General features: G+C 38.8%; 2 protein-coding genes across 2 annotated transcripts; one reads left to right on the top strand and one right to left on the bottom strand.

Moving 5' to 3' along the window:
* The first annotated feature begins 436 nt into the window (after positions 1-436).
* Positions 437-4,809, top strand: agt (angiotensinogen). Its single transcript, XM_068327303.1, has 7 exons — positions 437-569; positions 1,711-2,159; positions 2,273-2,639; positions 2,943-3,067; positions 3,187-3,335; positions 4,120-4,276; positions 4,361-4,809. The coding sequence occupies exons 2-7, from the start codon at positions 1,740-1,742 to the stop codon at positions 4,535-4,537; spliced, it is 1,395 nt and encodes a 464-aa protein (XP_068183404.1). The 5' UTR covers positions 437-569; positions 1,711-1,739; the 3' UTR covers positions 4,538-4,809.
* A 150-nt stretch (positions 4,810-4,959) lies between these two features.
* cog2 (component of oligomeric golgi complex 2) lies at positions 4,960-14,291 on the bottom strand. Its single transcript, XM_068327301.1, has 18 exons — positions 14,142-14,291; positions 13,521-13,682; positions 13,117-13,182; positions 12,942-13,022; positions 12,608-12,711; positions 12,305-12,413; positions 11,833-12,012; positions 11,594-11,718; positions 10,762-10,888; positions 10,529-10,668; positions 8,295-8,356; positions 7,582-7,733; positions 7,279-7,464; positions 7,036-7,108; positions 6,666-6,808; positions 6,243-6,382; positions 5,950-6,133; positions 4,960-5,862 (listed from the first exon to the last, which is right to left on the bottom strand). Exons 1-18 carry the CDS (start codon positions 14,196-14,198, stop codon positions 5,773-5,775), a joined length of 2,181 nt encoding a protein of 726 aa, XP_068183402.1. The 5' UTR covers positions 14,199-14,291; the 3' UTR covers positions 4,960-5,772.
* Positions 14,292-14,944: the final 653 nt, after the last annotated feature.

Raw genomic sequence — 14,944 nt, 5'->3', positions numbered from 1 at the left:
CTGCTCAATTGTGCTGCAGTTTGGGCAATTACTTTAATGCTTTTTTTGCTTTTTATTTTTTGAAATGACATTGCTTGACTTGGTAAATTAACATTTTTATACATCTTAAGTATGTGAACTAATGAAAAACTTGTGGTTTGTGGTATGATTTTGGGATGTTTGAGTTTTTAGATATGTAGATTTAATTGATTGTACTTGTATGTGATGTTTGTTTGACCTGAACACTGAGGACCCCTTAAAAACATGTAATCAAGTGCATGAGTCCTTTTTCAAATAAACATTGGTACAGTATATGATGAAATTTCAGTGAGTCACACACGTCTGTTTGCCTCATACTTCTCACTCTACTGTTCAATGTCCCTTTCAGGATGTTCTTTGCATCATCCTCCTAAAATCAACATGTGGGGGGGTCGCATTGGGTGGTCTGTTTTGTCAGATGGTACAAAGCTGTGGTGAATCGTAGCAGCACCAACACAACTGACTCAAATCTCCTTTGTTAATTAGTAAGCAGAGTTTGAGCACCACAGCTGGCTGGCCTGAATTAAGAGTCGAAGTGGCAAACGCATACGGTAAGGACAATGTTTGACTTTATCCTCATTATGCATTATGCAAAAGAGTAGAGAAATGTGTTGTAATTAGTCTTTAAAACATGGACCCAAGACTGGTCTTTTATGAAGACATGCTGTCTCTTGGACCTCGTTTACAGTTAAATCCAGGGTAATCTCCTACATGCAAATGAACAATTAAGGATACTGGTAGAAAACCAAATTATGTTGGATTGGATCATACAACCTCTAATGACTTATAATATTGTATTATCTGGTTGTATCAGTCTTATTGAGATGGGACCATGTTCTATATGGTACTTTCCAAAAAGAAAATTGTTTACTTCCACGAGTTCATCAGTCCACATTTGTTTGCTCGGTGCAAAGGCTGAAGTCCTTTTTATCTGCATACAAATTAAACTAAACCTGTGAAAATTGGTATTCATGCATACATGTTGATAAAGGGGAGAAAGTTGTGAGTTTTTCTTTAAACAATTTATTGGACTTTCATTGTGAATTCCAGCAAAATTACAGCTGCCAGTCAAAATGAATCGATTTAAAGACATGCCCTAAAAATTTGTCAATTTATATTTCCCGATAGATTTCTTAAAATGACTACCACAAGTGTAAAAATGGTCAGAAGTATCATTTTCATGGTCCAATATCGGTCCATACTGCTGTCTTGGTGTAAATTGACACTGCTGCGAAGTTGCGGTTTCCAATCTGAAGGCTACTTTAACAAGGGCCAAGAGAAACCTCCTTATTTTAGTCAGTAAACACGGTCCCATACAGATGTCTTCATTATCTGTGTGACCCCTATTGCAGGGGTAATGCTTTCGTATTCACTTATTATGGGAGGTCTCACACAAACGGCAGTCGTTCACTGACGTGCTGCCATATGTCCAGTGATCCTACCAGCAAACCTGTTAAGTCATTTTGGCCCATCAGCTGTAAGGCATCAATTCTGTACTGAATGCACACTATGCCTAAAGGGTGTCTGTGTAGGTTATTGGTTATCCAGCTGTTTAAATCAATCCACTGGACTTGATTGAAAGTTTCTTAAACTGCTTCAAGTCCAGTGGATTGATTTTTAAACGGCTTTGGATGACCTGAAGGGGAAACGTGGGATACTGAAGATCTCATCGAGTTAAAATTTCTTCCACAGAAACCTCTCGATATCAGCCGAAGGATAAAATGAAGCTTTCACAGAAGTCTCTTCTCACCCTCCTGCTCTACTGCTGGCTGTCAGGAAGCCAAGCCAACAGAATCTACATTCACCCCTTCACGCTCTTCGCTGGAAGCGTGGTTGATCAATGTTTGCCCATGGATGATATGGCACTTAAGCCTGTGCAGCCGATTCCTGTGGCCCCCCTTGATATTGACATTCTGACACCAGATGATCGGGACATCGCACAGCAGCCTGCACAGAAACCAAATGTCACAGATGGTATGCTGGTTCTGATTCAGCCGTTGAACATGGTGAGCCTGAGGATGTACAAGGGACTCAGCAAGAGGCAGCGCAACACAAACACACTCTTCTCTCCACTTGGCGCCTACGGATCTCTCGCCACCCTCAGCATGGGAGCCTCGATGAGAACGACCAACTTTTTCCAGGTCTAGTATTTGCTATACTTTTAATGGAAAAAAATTTGCAGATGGGGAGATGATTAGGTCTTAAACATTCACTGAAGCGCTAACATTTCCCAATGCACTCCTTTTCCCTCCAGCTTTTCTTGAGCGTCACCAGTGGCACTGACCAAGAAGACTGCGTGTTCCTGGTGGATGGACACAGAATTATCATGAACATGCAGAAAATTAATTCTCTTTTTAATGATGAACTGAAAAATGAAATCACTACCCGGGTCTGGAACTTCATTCGCCACGATGCGTTATTATCCAAGGACTATTATGAAGGCATTCAGGAATTCTGTGACTCTTCATTCGTCCGTGGCGTAGACTTCTCCAAGCCTGAGGAAGCTGAGGAGCTAGTGAGAAAATTTCTGGGCAAAACGTCAGATGGGAAGGTGAAGAGTAGCTTTAAAGACCTGAAGTCAAACACTGACTTGCTGTTTCTATCTTCAGTCAACTTCAAAGGTATATTTTATACTTGAACTGTTTATTTAATAAACTTTATTCTCAATTTGTAAATCAAGTGATCAAGTTTAAGTCTTAATGAACATTGTTGAAACGCCGTCAGGTAGACGAGGTGTTGCAGTATGTATAAAATGCAAATCTAAGTGGCTTTTCCATAAGTAACTTGCCATACACTGTACTTGTACAATTGGATCATTTAGAATTGGCTCTATGTGCATAATCGAAACTAATTCCAAATGGCAATGTTTACAGTAGCATCAGTTGCACCACTTTGGAATATCTGTTCTTTGCTTGTTTGTTCAGGCAACTGGCAAACAGCTTTCCGACCAGAAAAGACTTTTTTGCAAGAGTTTTACGTGGATGAAACCACCACAGTGATGGCTCCACTGATGACCCGCACGGGTCGGTACGAATATCTCATTGATCAGGTAAGTCGTAGTACAGGAGATTTCTTTAACACTGATTTCTTGGTTCAGTTCAATGTTTTCACAAATGCAAGATGCAAAGGGTTTGATTGAGTTCCCATTTGATACCATTTCTCATCCAGACAAGGAAGTGCACCGTTGTGAAGCTGCATCTGAGCACGCTGTCCTACCTAATGCTGGTCCTGCCTCATGAACGGTCCAAACTCAGGACAATTGAGTCTAGATTGCTGACTGACATCATATCTAGCTGGCAACGGAGTTTCCATGAAGGGTGTGTATTGTTTGTTGTTTAACAAGTGCATGGCTAGAATTCCATGCGTCACATTAAGACTATGAAACATGTTTTGACAATTGACAACTTAAAATTCCATCTTTAATGATCCCACTGACTAGTACAGTAATTGACTAGCTTCTGCTTTCAACCAGTCATTACTTTTAAATTGCACTAAATTTTATTGGCTTCAATTTTTAATAAACTATTTTGTATAAAATTAAATTTTGTTGACCAGTATGGTGTCATTAAGTTCAAATTTAACCCTGGAGTACCCACTCATTTATCATTACAGGAAAAGTGTGGGTTATACCATAGAACTTATTTCTGAAGTTTGCAGAACTTGACATAATTGATTGGGTGAATGTTATTGTGACAAATGGGTCACATCAATTTTTCATTTGAAGGCTGACAGACTGATGTCACATGTTGCAGCAATTATTTCTGGAACTTGTTTAATTCAACAAATATGGTCGGACTAGGTTGAAAGTAATACAAAAAATCAATATCAAAGCATTAAACCTGTTACATGTGTTTGAAATCACCTGTAGTGTCAAAAAAATTGCTTTTTGAAATTGGATGATGCTTTGTAATTTGCACTCTATTTTTGAGAGATCATTCCATTGCAGACACGTGACTGTCACATGATACCACGATGTTGAGTAAATGTCACGGTTCAGACGCAAAGATGGGGACATTCAAAAGTGTGTGTGACACTGGTGTCATTGTGGGTTTTCTCGGGTTAAATGACTTTAAACTATCTACCCTTGTGTCCATCCATCAGTCTGCTGGAGCTGTCTGTCCCAAAGTTCTCCATGTCTTCTGTGACTGACCTGCGAGAAGCGCTGATGGCTGTGAATCCTGAAATTGAAGAGAAACTGCTGGGCTTGGATGCCGATTTCACCCGAATGAGCAACATCAATCCCTTCACTATAAATAAGGTGAAGTACTAGGGATGAGTTTTTGTCTTGTCACATTACACAAACCAGTGGGCACATCATTAACGGTTAACTATCTCCTCTCAGGTCTTCAATGAGGTCACGTTTGAGATTTCAGGAGAACCTGGTGAAGAGACGGAAGAAACGGAAGAAACGGGTACTCCTCTGAAACTGACCATCAACCGACCGTTTTTCTTTGCCGTCATAGAAAGAAATACTAATGCCTATCTCATGCTGGGGAAGATCACAAACCCTACCCTCTAAAGGATATCATACAGGAAACCAGACGCCTGCATGAGCAGATCTGTTAAGGTCAATTCATGTATTGTACTTCATTACTATAACTTACAGCTGCTGAGAACATCAGTCGCACCAGTCTGTTACCTCATGAAGCCTGTTTAAGATCCTAACTTGTTTGCCTGTAAAATGTATTACTTGCCTAGTGTGTATAGTAGGTACAGAAAATTCTCTATGGTGAATGATTGACCTTTTATACTGTACATTTTTTGATGACTGTAATAAAGGATTTGCTGACAGTTGGCCTGTTTTCCATTTTTCAAAGGCATTACCATTTAAATGGTTCATGAGTTTAGCAATACGTGTTGCCAAGGGATGTGAACAAAACTGGACTAATGTCAACCTCGAGTCCTTCAACTTTCTGGCTATGGATTAAAACATGTAGTGCTGACTGGATGTAAACTCGGATGAGTGCTTCTCTAAAATCAGTTGTGAAATGTTTCCCTTTTATATTGGTTTACTTTATATTAAAACAATTGGACAAATTGCATACTGTATCATTCTCATTTACAACTTGTAAGTTAAGTAATGGGTCATAACTGATACATGATTTTAATGTGGATTTAAGGTAGCTTTTATAGCACTGGTTTAACCATTGCATATTAGTGGTTCATTGCCTTTAGTAACAATGTACTGAATTTAACATTTCAGAAACTTGTTTCTCTAGGAAAGTAACTAGTACATTGTAACCAGCTCTTTAAAAAATTCAAGACGAGATTAAAAGTTTATTTCTGAACCAACTGTTGTATATTATACAACTCTGATTTAGTAAACTTTACATGCCACACATTTAAGACCGATATTGTGATTGACAATTCTCTGTACATTCATCTTGTTATGCAACATTTCAGCCTAATATCAGTGTAGTACTTTGCTATGGAGTATGTAGGAGTTCCTTTGGTTTATATTGCAAAACCACCCATGATCCAATTTAACACACAGTAATTTGTTTACACATTGAAAGATATCAACTCCAGGTTGAAAAATTTGCTAACTCTGGCACTTGCGTCTGTGTTGCATAGAGATATTTTGTACAAAAGACTGAAAAAGGATTTGTTTTTATCATTATTCCAAATCTGATCATCAGAAACTGCCACCAGACCATGAGTTTGGCCAGGACTGAACAAATGCTTTAAAAGTTCAAGAAATTCAGGAACATGTGCAGTAAATTGACAAGCTTCATTTTCCCATTTTCACTGGTTCTATTCAGCAAGCTCTCTGGCCTCTTTCACCAAGTCCATTAAGGTGGAAAACATGGAGATGTCACTTGGCTGAAGACCCATCTTCTGGATCTGGGACACAACAGGACAAACCGGCGTAAAAATCAAAACTGACCTAAAGCTTGTAAAAACATCTGTGTGACTATGCTTGCCACTTACTTGCTGCCCCAGGTAATCCACATCCAGTGCTAGTTGAAGTCGGATCTTGCTGTCATCTGTAGGTCCACCATTTGTTCCTGCCGTGGTTGTTGTGGTTGCACCCTTTCTTGCTTGCTTTAATCGCTTAAGACTCTCCTCCATCTTCCTCACTGAGCTCAGCACCTCCGAAATGGTCTCATAGTACCTGAACACATGAATGATTTTAAGTATAGGTTTATATAGTATATAGATTTAACATTTCAACACCAGCACTGCTGTCTAATTGTGTTTGCAGTGTGTGTGTTTTAGCTTACCTCTGTGTGCATTCAGACAGTGTCACTCGCAGCCACTCCTGTGCGGTAGTAGGTGTGACCAGCCCTGTTGAATCACTTAGCAACTGATGTAATGGGCGTAAGGCGTTGTCCATATAGGCTGATGCACACACTGGTAGCTCCTGTTCAAGGGGGAAGCACAATGTGACATACACAGAAGAGACAACATCTAGTTCACTATTTCTTGTTAAAAGTAGGAAAGACGGAAGAAAACAGAATGAAGTTCAGTATTTTGCTAATGTGGACAACGGGGAGGTGTTTGGTAACCTGTTTGAAATCTTTCCGTCAAAACGACTCCAAACTCATATATGCACCTGTTGGTAATCAAACCTGCTCTCTTTTGTTAAGTCCAAGAAGTATAATAAAATCTAGGAGTAGTATGTTAAAGTCTGCAGCTTCTCTGACCTTATTAGTCCTGCGGTAGAGACGCGGAACCTCCGAGGCACTCTTCAGGAAGCGGCAACTGCGTTCAGTCAGATGCTGTGTCATCCTGGAGTTCAGAGTGGGAATGCTACTTGACAGGCATGCCTTGGAGTCTGATAGAGCATCTGACATGGAAAGCAAGTGAAATTCAATATTAAGCATGTCAGGGACGGTTTTTAAAGAATGAAAATATTTTTTGACTGGCTGACTTGACTATTAGGGTAGGTTCAAATTTTAAATGTCATTGAACGCTAACTTTAGCTTCACACAGGTTCTATCAGACATATAGTACATGTTTTAGTCTCTTAAAACAAAATCAATCACTTGCAATTATATAGGCTAGGTCGCTTACCTTCCACAACAGCAAGGTTTTTGAATCCGATGGCTTCTAACTTCTGTCTGACCATCTCTGACAACACTGATATCTAAAATGAAGAGTATCAGAATGAAAACACATAAATAGCAACAAAAATCTAAAAATCATAATGTTATCATTTATTTAAAATGCAGGAGGCTAGTCCCTTAAATCTAATATGTATGAAAGATAAAGGAGCTACATATGTAAACACATGCATTTTGTTTAGGGACAGTGTACCTGCTCTTGCAGCTTTTGGATGTCAGCTGCAATGTAGACCAGCTGTTTGGTGGACAAGGAGGCAGGACTCCCACTCTCACTGCCGCCCTCGTCCATTGATGTTCGGCTGGAGGTGGAGGAGGCTGAGCTTGGCAAAGGCCTGGTTGCCTCTTTGGTCACCTCAGGAGGTGGAGTCTTAGTCAGCACCTGTGCAGGAACAGGAGTCAATAAAAGTGAAAAAAAGTATCAATTAACATAGTGCTTTGTTGGGAAAATATTTTTTAAAAAGTTAGTTCTTTTTATATCTAAATTTATTTATTTTACCTCATCAAGAAACTTGGCATATCTTGCATAGAGCTGCAACGTGAGCTTCCAGAAGCGATGGGCCAGAGGTGACAAGTAAACTTTGTCTGCCCAACATCGTACTAAGCAGGACCACAACGTCTCAGATACCTGTAGGTGGTATGCGTTGCCAGCTAGATATAAAGACACACATGCACAGTTATCTTAACTATATATCACAAAGTTATTTTAACTATAGAGTCAAACCTCAGTATTCAAACGGTTCTGTTCTCGACCAAATCGGTTTTCGACCAGAAAATCTGAGAATTTTATGTCTCTGAAATCGACCAAAATTCGGACAAACCAAAAGAAGCCGAGTGTATCTGAACGCGACTCACTCAGGAGCCGAGCGAACTCGAATGCCCAGGATGCTTCCTCCGTAGCGCATTCGTGTTCAAAGTTCGATAGGATATCTTTTATTAAAATAAAACACAGTCTATTTCTACCCCTTTTTATTTATGGTAAACAATATACAGTGCGGTTTATGGTGTAAAATAGTTTTAAAAAAATTAGAAAAAGTTGTTTTTGTAGACTTGGAACGGATTAAAATTATTTACATTAATTATAATGGGAAAAATAGTTTCGGATTTCGAACAACTCGCTTTTCGAACAGCCTTCTGGAACGGATTATGTTCGAAAACCGAGGGTTGACTGTATATCACAAAATGACGTTAATGGTAAAGAACTCATCCTACCTGGTGCTGCTTCTAGTCCATCACTTATGGCATTTTCCAGACTTCCTGCTATTTCTTTGTATCTACAATTATGGAAAGAAACGCACAGAAAACGGAGAAAAGAACGATGTGTTATGAAACCCAAACCCCACAGGCTCACGACAGAAAACAACATGAACTTATGCAGGATTCAGTATCATGCTTATCAAGTATGTTTGTTGATACACTTACATACTCAATTTGCTTTTTACTTAATACAATTGTTAAAAACTGCCTTCTGCCAGCTCATTTCATGGTGGCCCATTTCATTTAAACTAAGTGCAAAACTATAAATGCGATTTGGGATTGTCCACAAATGTGTGGCCTATATTTAAATAATGTTACATTTTTACACTACCCTTGCGCAATCATTCAAAATAAGATTAGCCCTCATAAAAGAATTTATAAATAAATCATAGTTTTAATAGGGCTGATCCAAATATTTCAACCATTGCCATGGTAATCAACATCCACATCAATATTCACAAGGTTGATTGCGCCAGCTGTACTGAGAAAGAATGTGAAAACTGATAAGGAGCCAGACTTGAAGCTCCTCTTTGGTATTTAATTATTCTCTTAACCTACTCTCATAAAAGCTTAACAAAATCAGGATACAGCAGCACACAGAACAGTATTTTATAGCAGTCTCTTGCATACCTTTTTAGCCTCATAGTGGAAACGGATTAAATTTCCTCTATATGGAAATCAGCTTTTATTCTCCTCTCATTTAAAGGAGGTGAGCCAGCAGCTCTAAGAAAGTATAGACATCTTATCTATCAGTGGTTCAAAATTCTTGAAGCTCTTGTGAATGAAGGAGTAAAGAAGTATTTCACGTCAAATGACATCTCATCAAATTAAGCTTCAGGATAAAACCTAGTACCACCACAGCTGCAGTTAGGGTGGAAAATATTTTTGTTGCACTTGACAAGAAAGAAAATTTTATGTTGCTTTTTACTGATTTCTTGAAATACACCTCCAACTGGGTCTCTTGGAGCACAATGTCACTTGCTTCACAAGCAACCTTAGTAATAAGACTGTCCATAAGGGGGTGCCACCTCTTATTTTTAACTGTACTTTATATAAATTATATCGGTCTGTCAAAAGCAAGTATGCATTTATATGCTGACGACACATCTATTTGCTGCTGTGGATCAACATTGTGGATGTCTGGCACTCATTACTACAGCTGAAACTTGTTCTCGCACAAGACTAAGCTCTTGCTGTTTTCCAGTTCTAGGAAGTGGCCACACGTGATCCCCTCAATGACGAGGTGGTTCACAACTGGATGTCTTGATAAATGACTCTTATTTTGAAGCTGCATGGAAAGAAACTTGTGAAGATGCTGAGGTTGAAACTTTTTTTTTTTTTCATTGTAAAAAAAGCACATGGATGACTAGGAAAAGCTGACTCTGCTTCTCTTATTCTATAAGCACTTCTGATTTTCAAGCAAAAATGTGGACCAGCAAGAAAAGGAGTGAGGCTGGGATAGTGACGAATGTCTATCTTCATGTTCTCCCATTCTACTTGTATGCACAATAACAGCAGAGTATGTACCCCTAAAATTGACCCTGAGCTTGATTACCATTATGGACGTTTGTAGTGATACACAAATGAACTGTATCTTCATCTGAACGTAAATGAAAAGACCACGACAGCAAAAATCTTGTAAGCTGCAATCAAAAAGATGGCAGAAGAGAGGAAGCACGCCGCTCGGAATAGAATTATAATTCAGTGCGTCCTTGCGCATCAACAGTCATGACTTCACCTCATTGCGGATTTTTGGTAGGCAGTCATGTGATACCGTACGCGCATTCTAGTGGCTAATGGCGTCCGGAAGTGTGCTACGTTCCGTCTTTCTCGGACTTACGTGAGGCACAAAAGTGCTTTAAACAGTTGATAAGAGTGTGGGAAAAGGTAATACAGATAGAAGGTGGTTTAATATCAGTATTGGGAGGGTCATAAACGTTTAAATTACCATAAATAATAAGATGAATAGTTTGTCGATTTATCGCGGAATTTGTTATTCATGTGTGGTTCCTGGAACCATGAGTAACCATGAGTACCGAGGGCGCACTGTACAATTACTAAAATACACATTTTCAAGCTGCTCTGGGTGTATATATTCAAAAGACGTAGTAACACAGACTATCAACTAATGTAATTTATACAAAGGCAGTAATGTGTTATGATATTGTAGAGTATAACACTATAAGCACCTTAGCTGAAAGTACACAGGCAAGTTCCATTTGTTTTGGAAGCTGATATATGAGGGGTGTGCTCTCAGTCTCTTCACACTGGCCTGCGAACTGCATTGACGCTCAAACCTGCGCACAAAGTCCATGCTCGCGTTGTAACGCTAGAAAAAACAGAGTTGGACAACGAAGTCAAACAGTTTGAATGATGTGACAGCAAACATAAAGCAAAACTCATGAGTCACGTGAGACTGCACCTCATAAAATATGTCAGGGTTTCCAGGGTTAAAGAGATACGACAATCTCTCCTCTATCCCTCTGATCATCTCCGGCCACACAGAGTTCACCAGAAAATCATAGCCTGGTACTATATCAGCTTTGTCACTGAGGTGAAAAGAAGCACAGATTAAAAATATGATAACAACTATAGTGTGTCCACTCTTTAGCAGCTGATAACTAAATTGTTTATGGGTTTTTTTTGCAGGTTAAAGGCATTGAAGTCAATGATGGCAGCGAGACTAATCTTCAAAGAAAGGAATTTCATTCTGAAATGCCACAGAAGGTATAAAAATGCAGTTGAAAAGACATTTTAGGAAGGAGTCCCATCCTCACTACAAGCTTGCTGCACAGACTTTCTCTGACTTTGCTGAAACGTTCCCTAGACTCTTTCTTCCTGTGGGGGGCTTCTTGATGTCCGTGATCTTCTAGAACGCTTCTTGTGGATATTCTGAACACTCAGCTTAAAACTCATCTCTAATTCGAGTGATCGTAACTCGTGTTGGTTCTTTTTGAAACTCCCTCCTAAATTATCTTTGGATGTAACCTGCATTTTCATACTTCCAGTAGCATTTTAGAATGAATTTCCTGTATGTATGTTAATTCATTTATACACCATGACTTGTTATTGTTAACTGGGAGAAAAAAAATCAAAATGTAACAGGACAACAACTGTTATAGAATTGAATTCCTTAAAGACAAAATATTTAAATATGTCGAGTCAACTTCGCAATTGTATTTACATAAAAATGTTAATAAAACCAAAAAAACATTGAATACAAAAGCTCTATTCAAAGGCTTTTAAAGAATTACCTGGATATAGCACCCCCAGTCACACCTCTAAGCAGTCTAAAATGATGAGGGACAAACTCCAGCAGTCTTGAGTACATCATCTGGAGACCATTCTGGCTGGACTTTACCATCTCTTCAACAATCACCTAAAATAGAGAAAACAGAAGACAAGGACGCTCTACCATGGTTAACAATTAATGTATTTTTTAAAAAAAACACCAATTGAATCAACAGTATACCAAAACATGTGACAGGTTTACCTCATCCATATATGGCTTGACCAGGACTTGTCCTACCAGGGCCTCAGCATCTCGAGTCTTGTCTATGGTAGCATACGTCCTCAAGCAGTGACGCACCATGTCTACATTGGATGTCTGTAGACCCTCAATCAGCAAGCCCTCGAGAGACTGCTGCAGCATGGAGGTGATCCCTGCAATACGCTGGAAGAGCATGGAAACTTGTCACATGCATATTTTTAAAAAAGTGGAAAAAAGTACTCCAACAGAATAAAACGTATTACAAAGAACAAAAGAAAACATGAATCAACAGTGTGTGTAAAATTCAACCTCATTCCGTGCAAATGGCAGCATTGAGAATTTTTGTCTTGCTGAAAAATATTCAACAAATAGGCTGCAAATAATGGTAATAATGGACTGACAAAAAAAACAGCTTTACTGACTGCGTAAGTGGCTATTGGTTATTTAGCTGTCTGATTGACCTGTGAACACTTACAGGTCTAACTTTGTCTAGTAGAGGCATGCCTTTGCTCTGGACAGCATGGAACTGCAGCTGGTTGAATTCAGTCGCAATCCTCTCCAGGATCTGTCCCGCTAACAGTGGACTGTAGGGGAAAAAAAGGCACAAAGTCTGGCACAAGAATTTAGAACTCCAATCCTACAGCGTTTATGCAGTGCTTTGATTAAAATGAATAGATACTTTTTGGGATTGAAAGCCAGGATTGCTTAATTTAAGACAAGATAAAAGATTTTAAAAACAGGTGATGCATGTGGGTTTGTTGGTAAGCAACCTTCTCACCTGCCAGTTTCCAAAGAGCTGGATTCCTTGGAGCTTTGTGAATGGAGAATCTTCTCAATTTTCTCCACTGAGCGCACTACCTGAATCAGCCTCGATACACACACCTAATGGATAGAATAATTATTAATTGATCATTTCCCATACAGTAGATATCCGCTTACTCTTAAGCAGCTTCTACTGTGAGGTTTGGAAAAGGTGTTTTGTTTAAAAGCTTGTTAATCATCTTGAAAGCAACACATACAGCTTATGAAACAGTTTAAACAATTCACAATATTTGATGAAAAACAAAATATGATTAAATGTTGAAGTCTGATAAGAAGACAAGCAGGAAAACCTTTTTGTTCTGCAGGTCCTCCTGCTTGGATAGCTGGTTGTCTATAGACTGAATCACCTCACTTACACAGGACCGTAAACTCTGCAACATACAATAACCATGAATATTTGTGAATACTATGGCAAAAATTAATCAAGGACTTCAAACGTTTTCAAAAACTTTTGAAAACACACACCATAACTTCCTCTCGTAACTGTCCCAATGGCACAGATAGCTGATTGAGGGCTTTGTCCATCCCCACCTAAGACAGGATGCAGACATCTGGGATTAGAAACGGCCTTTACACAATACATTTTACTTCTAAATGTTAGGACTGCATGCTGTGCCATCTTTTGTTTTTTAAAATCATACAAAGAGCTTAACTAAAAAAAAAGTGTATGCTCAAGTATGAAAACATATTACCCGGTATTCACTGAGACAGTTTGTAGTGAATCTGAAATTTCTTGTTAACTGTAACATGTCTTTTAAACATTTTAAAAGAATTTTCTCAACACGCCTTGACAGTAATGCCTCTTATAGCCCACAGGATTTAGTTCTGAGGCTTAAATTTTTTTTGATAAATTGTCAATAAAGACAAACCAGGTTGGTGGATAAGTTAACAAAGTCGGCATAGTCCTTGTTGATGAGTTCCACCATGGCTGTTTTGAGCAGTTTATAGTAGAGCTCCAGGTCCTCTCTCATCTCTTCCAATTGGACCTGCTTCCGACACTCGGACACGAACTGGTCAACATCAAAGTCATCCTTTAAAGGAACAAACAACCGGCAATAAGATTCGATTTGCCTCAACCATACGAGTCAGCGACATACATAATCACCCAACATAAAAAAAAAACACCTTAAAAACAAAACGCTGATTAGAAAAAGTCAACGAAACCAACTTAACCAAGACATGAACAGACATGCTAACAGACATGAATTCAGCCGCATAGGAGGGAACACTTTTATAAATAATTGCTTATGCCATTTACTTTCTATTTCCTACAAAGGTTATGCGGAGGACTTGCGGCATTTGACATGTTCGTTCTTTATGCATTTTTATCTATGATTGTAATTGACTAGAATAACTCTATATTTTCTAGTGGAAGAACACAAGATATGGTGAATTAAGAAATAGGAATATCCTATAAAACACGGAACAGCCACCTAATGCTAGCAGAAGCTATCATTACACACTTAATAAACAGAGTTTAAGGATTTTACCTTCATGAAAACATCCTTGTCGAAGCACAAAGAATCTGGCCCCTTTGGCAGATTCATGTTGTATTAAAAAAAAAACACGCTTAACTTACAATAACACAGATATACACACACTAAAAAGTGACAAGTGTCCAGCTAGCAGTGACCAAGCTTCCGCAAACATGGCAAGTGCACCAACGAGGAAGAAGTCGGCGGATCCGTCACACCCTGACTAATTACTCTACAACGCCTCCGGCGGCCGGAAAGGGAAAATCACGTTAACGTAGAACTTCACGTTAAAAAGATAAATGCAGCAAATAGTTAATAAAATCCTCCATTCATTCATTTTCCGCACCTCTTCCTCCACCTTTGTCATAGTTAATCGAATCAAAAATATAAAATTCTAACCAACTTCAAGTCGCATTTATGATTCGATTAAGTTGAAGATGAGTTCATTAATTGCAGGAGTGCTGTTGCCGTATATTGTGAAAGAACGTAAAATAATCAATTTAGGTCAATTTCATGCCTTCAGTGGTGGGGTTTTTAATTCCTTTCCAAAGAAAGAAAAAATTTCGGTGCTTGGTTGACCAATATTACCCGCAGTCCTGATACTGGCCAGAGTATTACCAACTTTATAAAGCCATAAATTATATAATACCGAAAGAGCAAATGAAGAATAGGGACGACCGGAGAGGAGAAGAAAATGTCCCTGATTCATACTCAAGTTAACTTATGAAATTGAGAAGAAAATACTTTCTAAGTCTCTACAGTGTACGGTGTATATTCATATAACAATGCACAGATTTTGGCACACAGAATTGTGGTTA

Source organism: Antennarius striatus, chromosome 11 (genome assembly GCF_040054535.1).
Source record: "Antennarius striatus isolate MH-2024 chromosome 11, ASM4005453v1, whole genome shotgun sequence".
Classification (NCBI taxonomy): domain Eukaryota; kingdom Metazoa; phylum Chordata; class Actinopteri; order Lophiiformes; family Antennariidae; genus Antennarius; species Antennarius striatus.
Note: the sequence above shows the minus strand (reverse complement) of the source record. Positions and strands in the feature narration are given on the sequence as shown.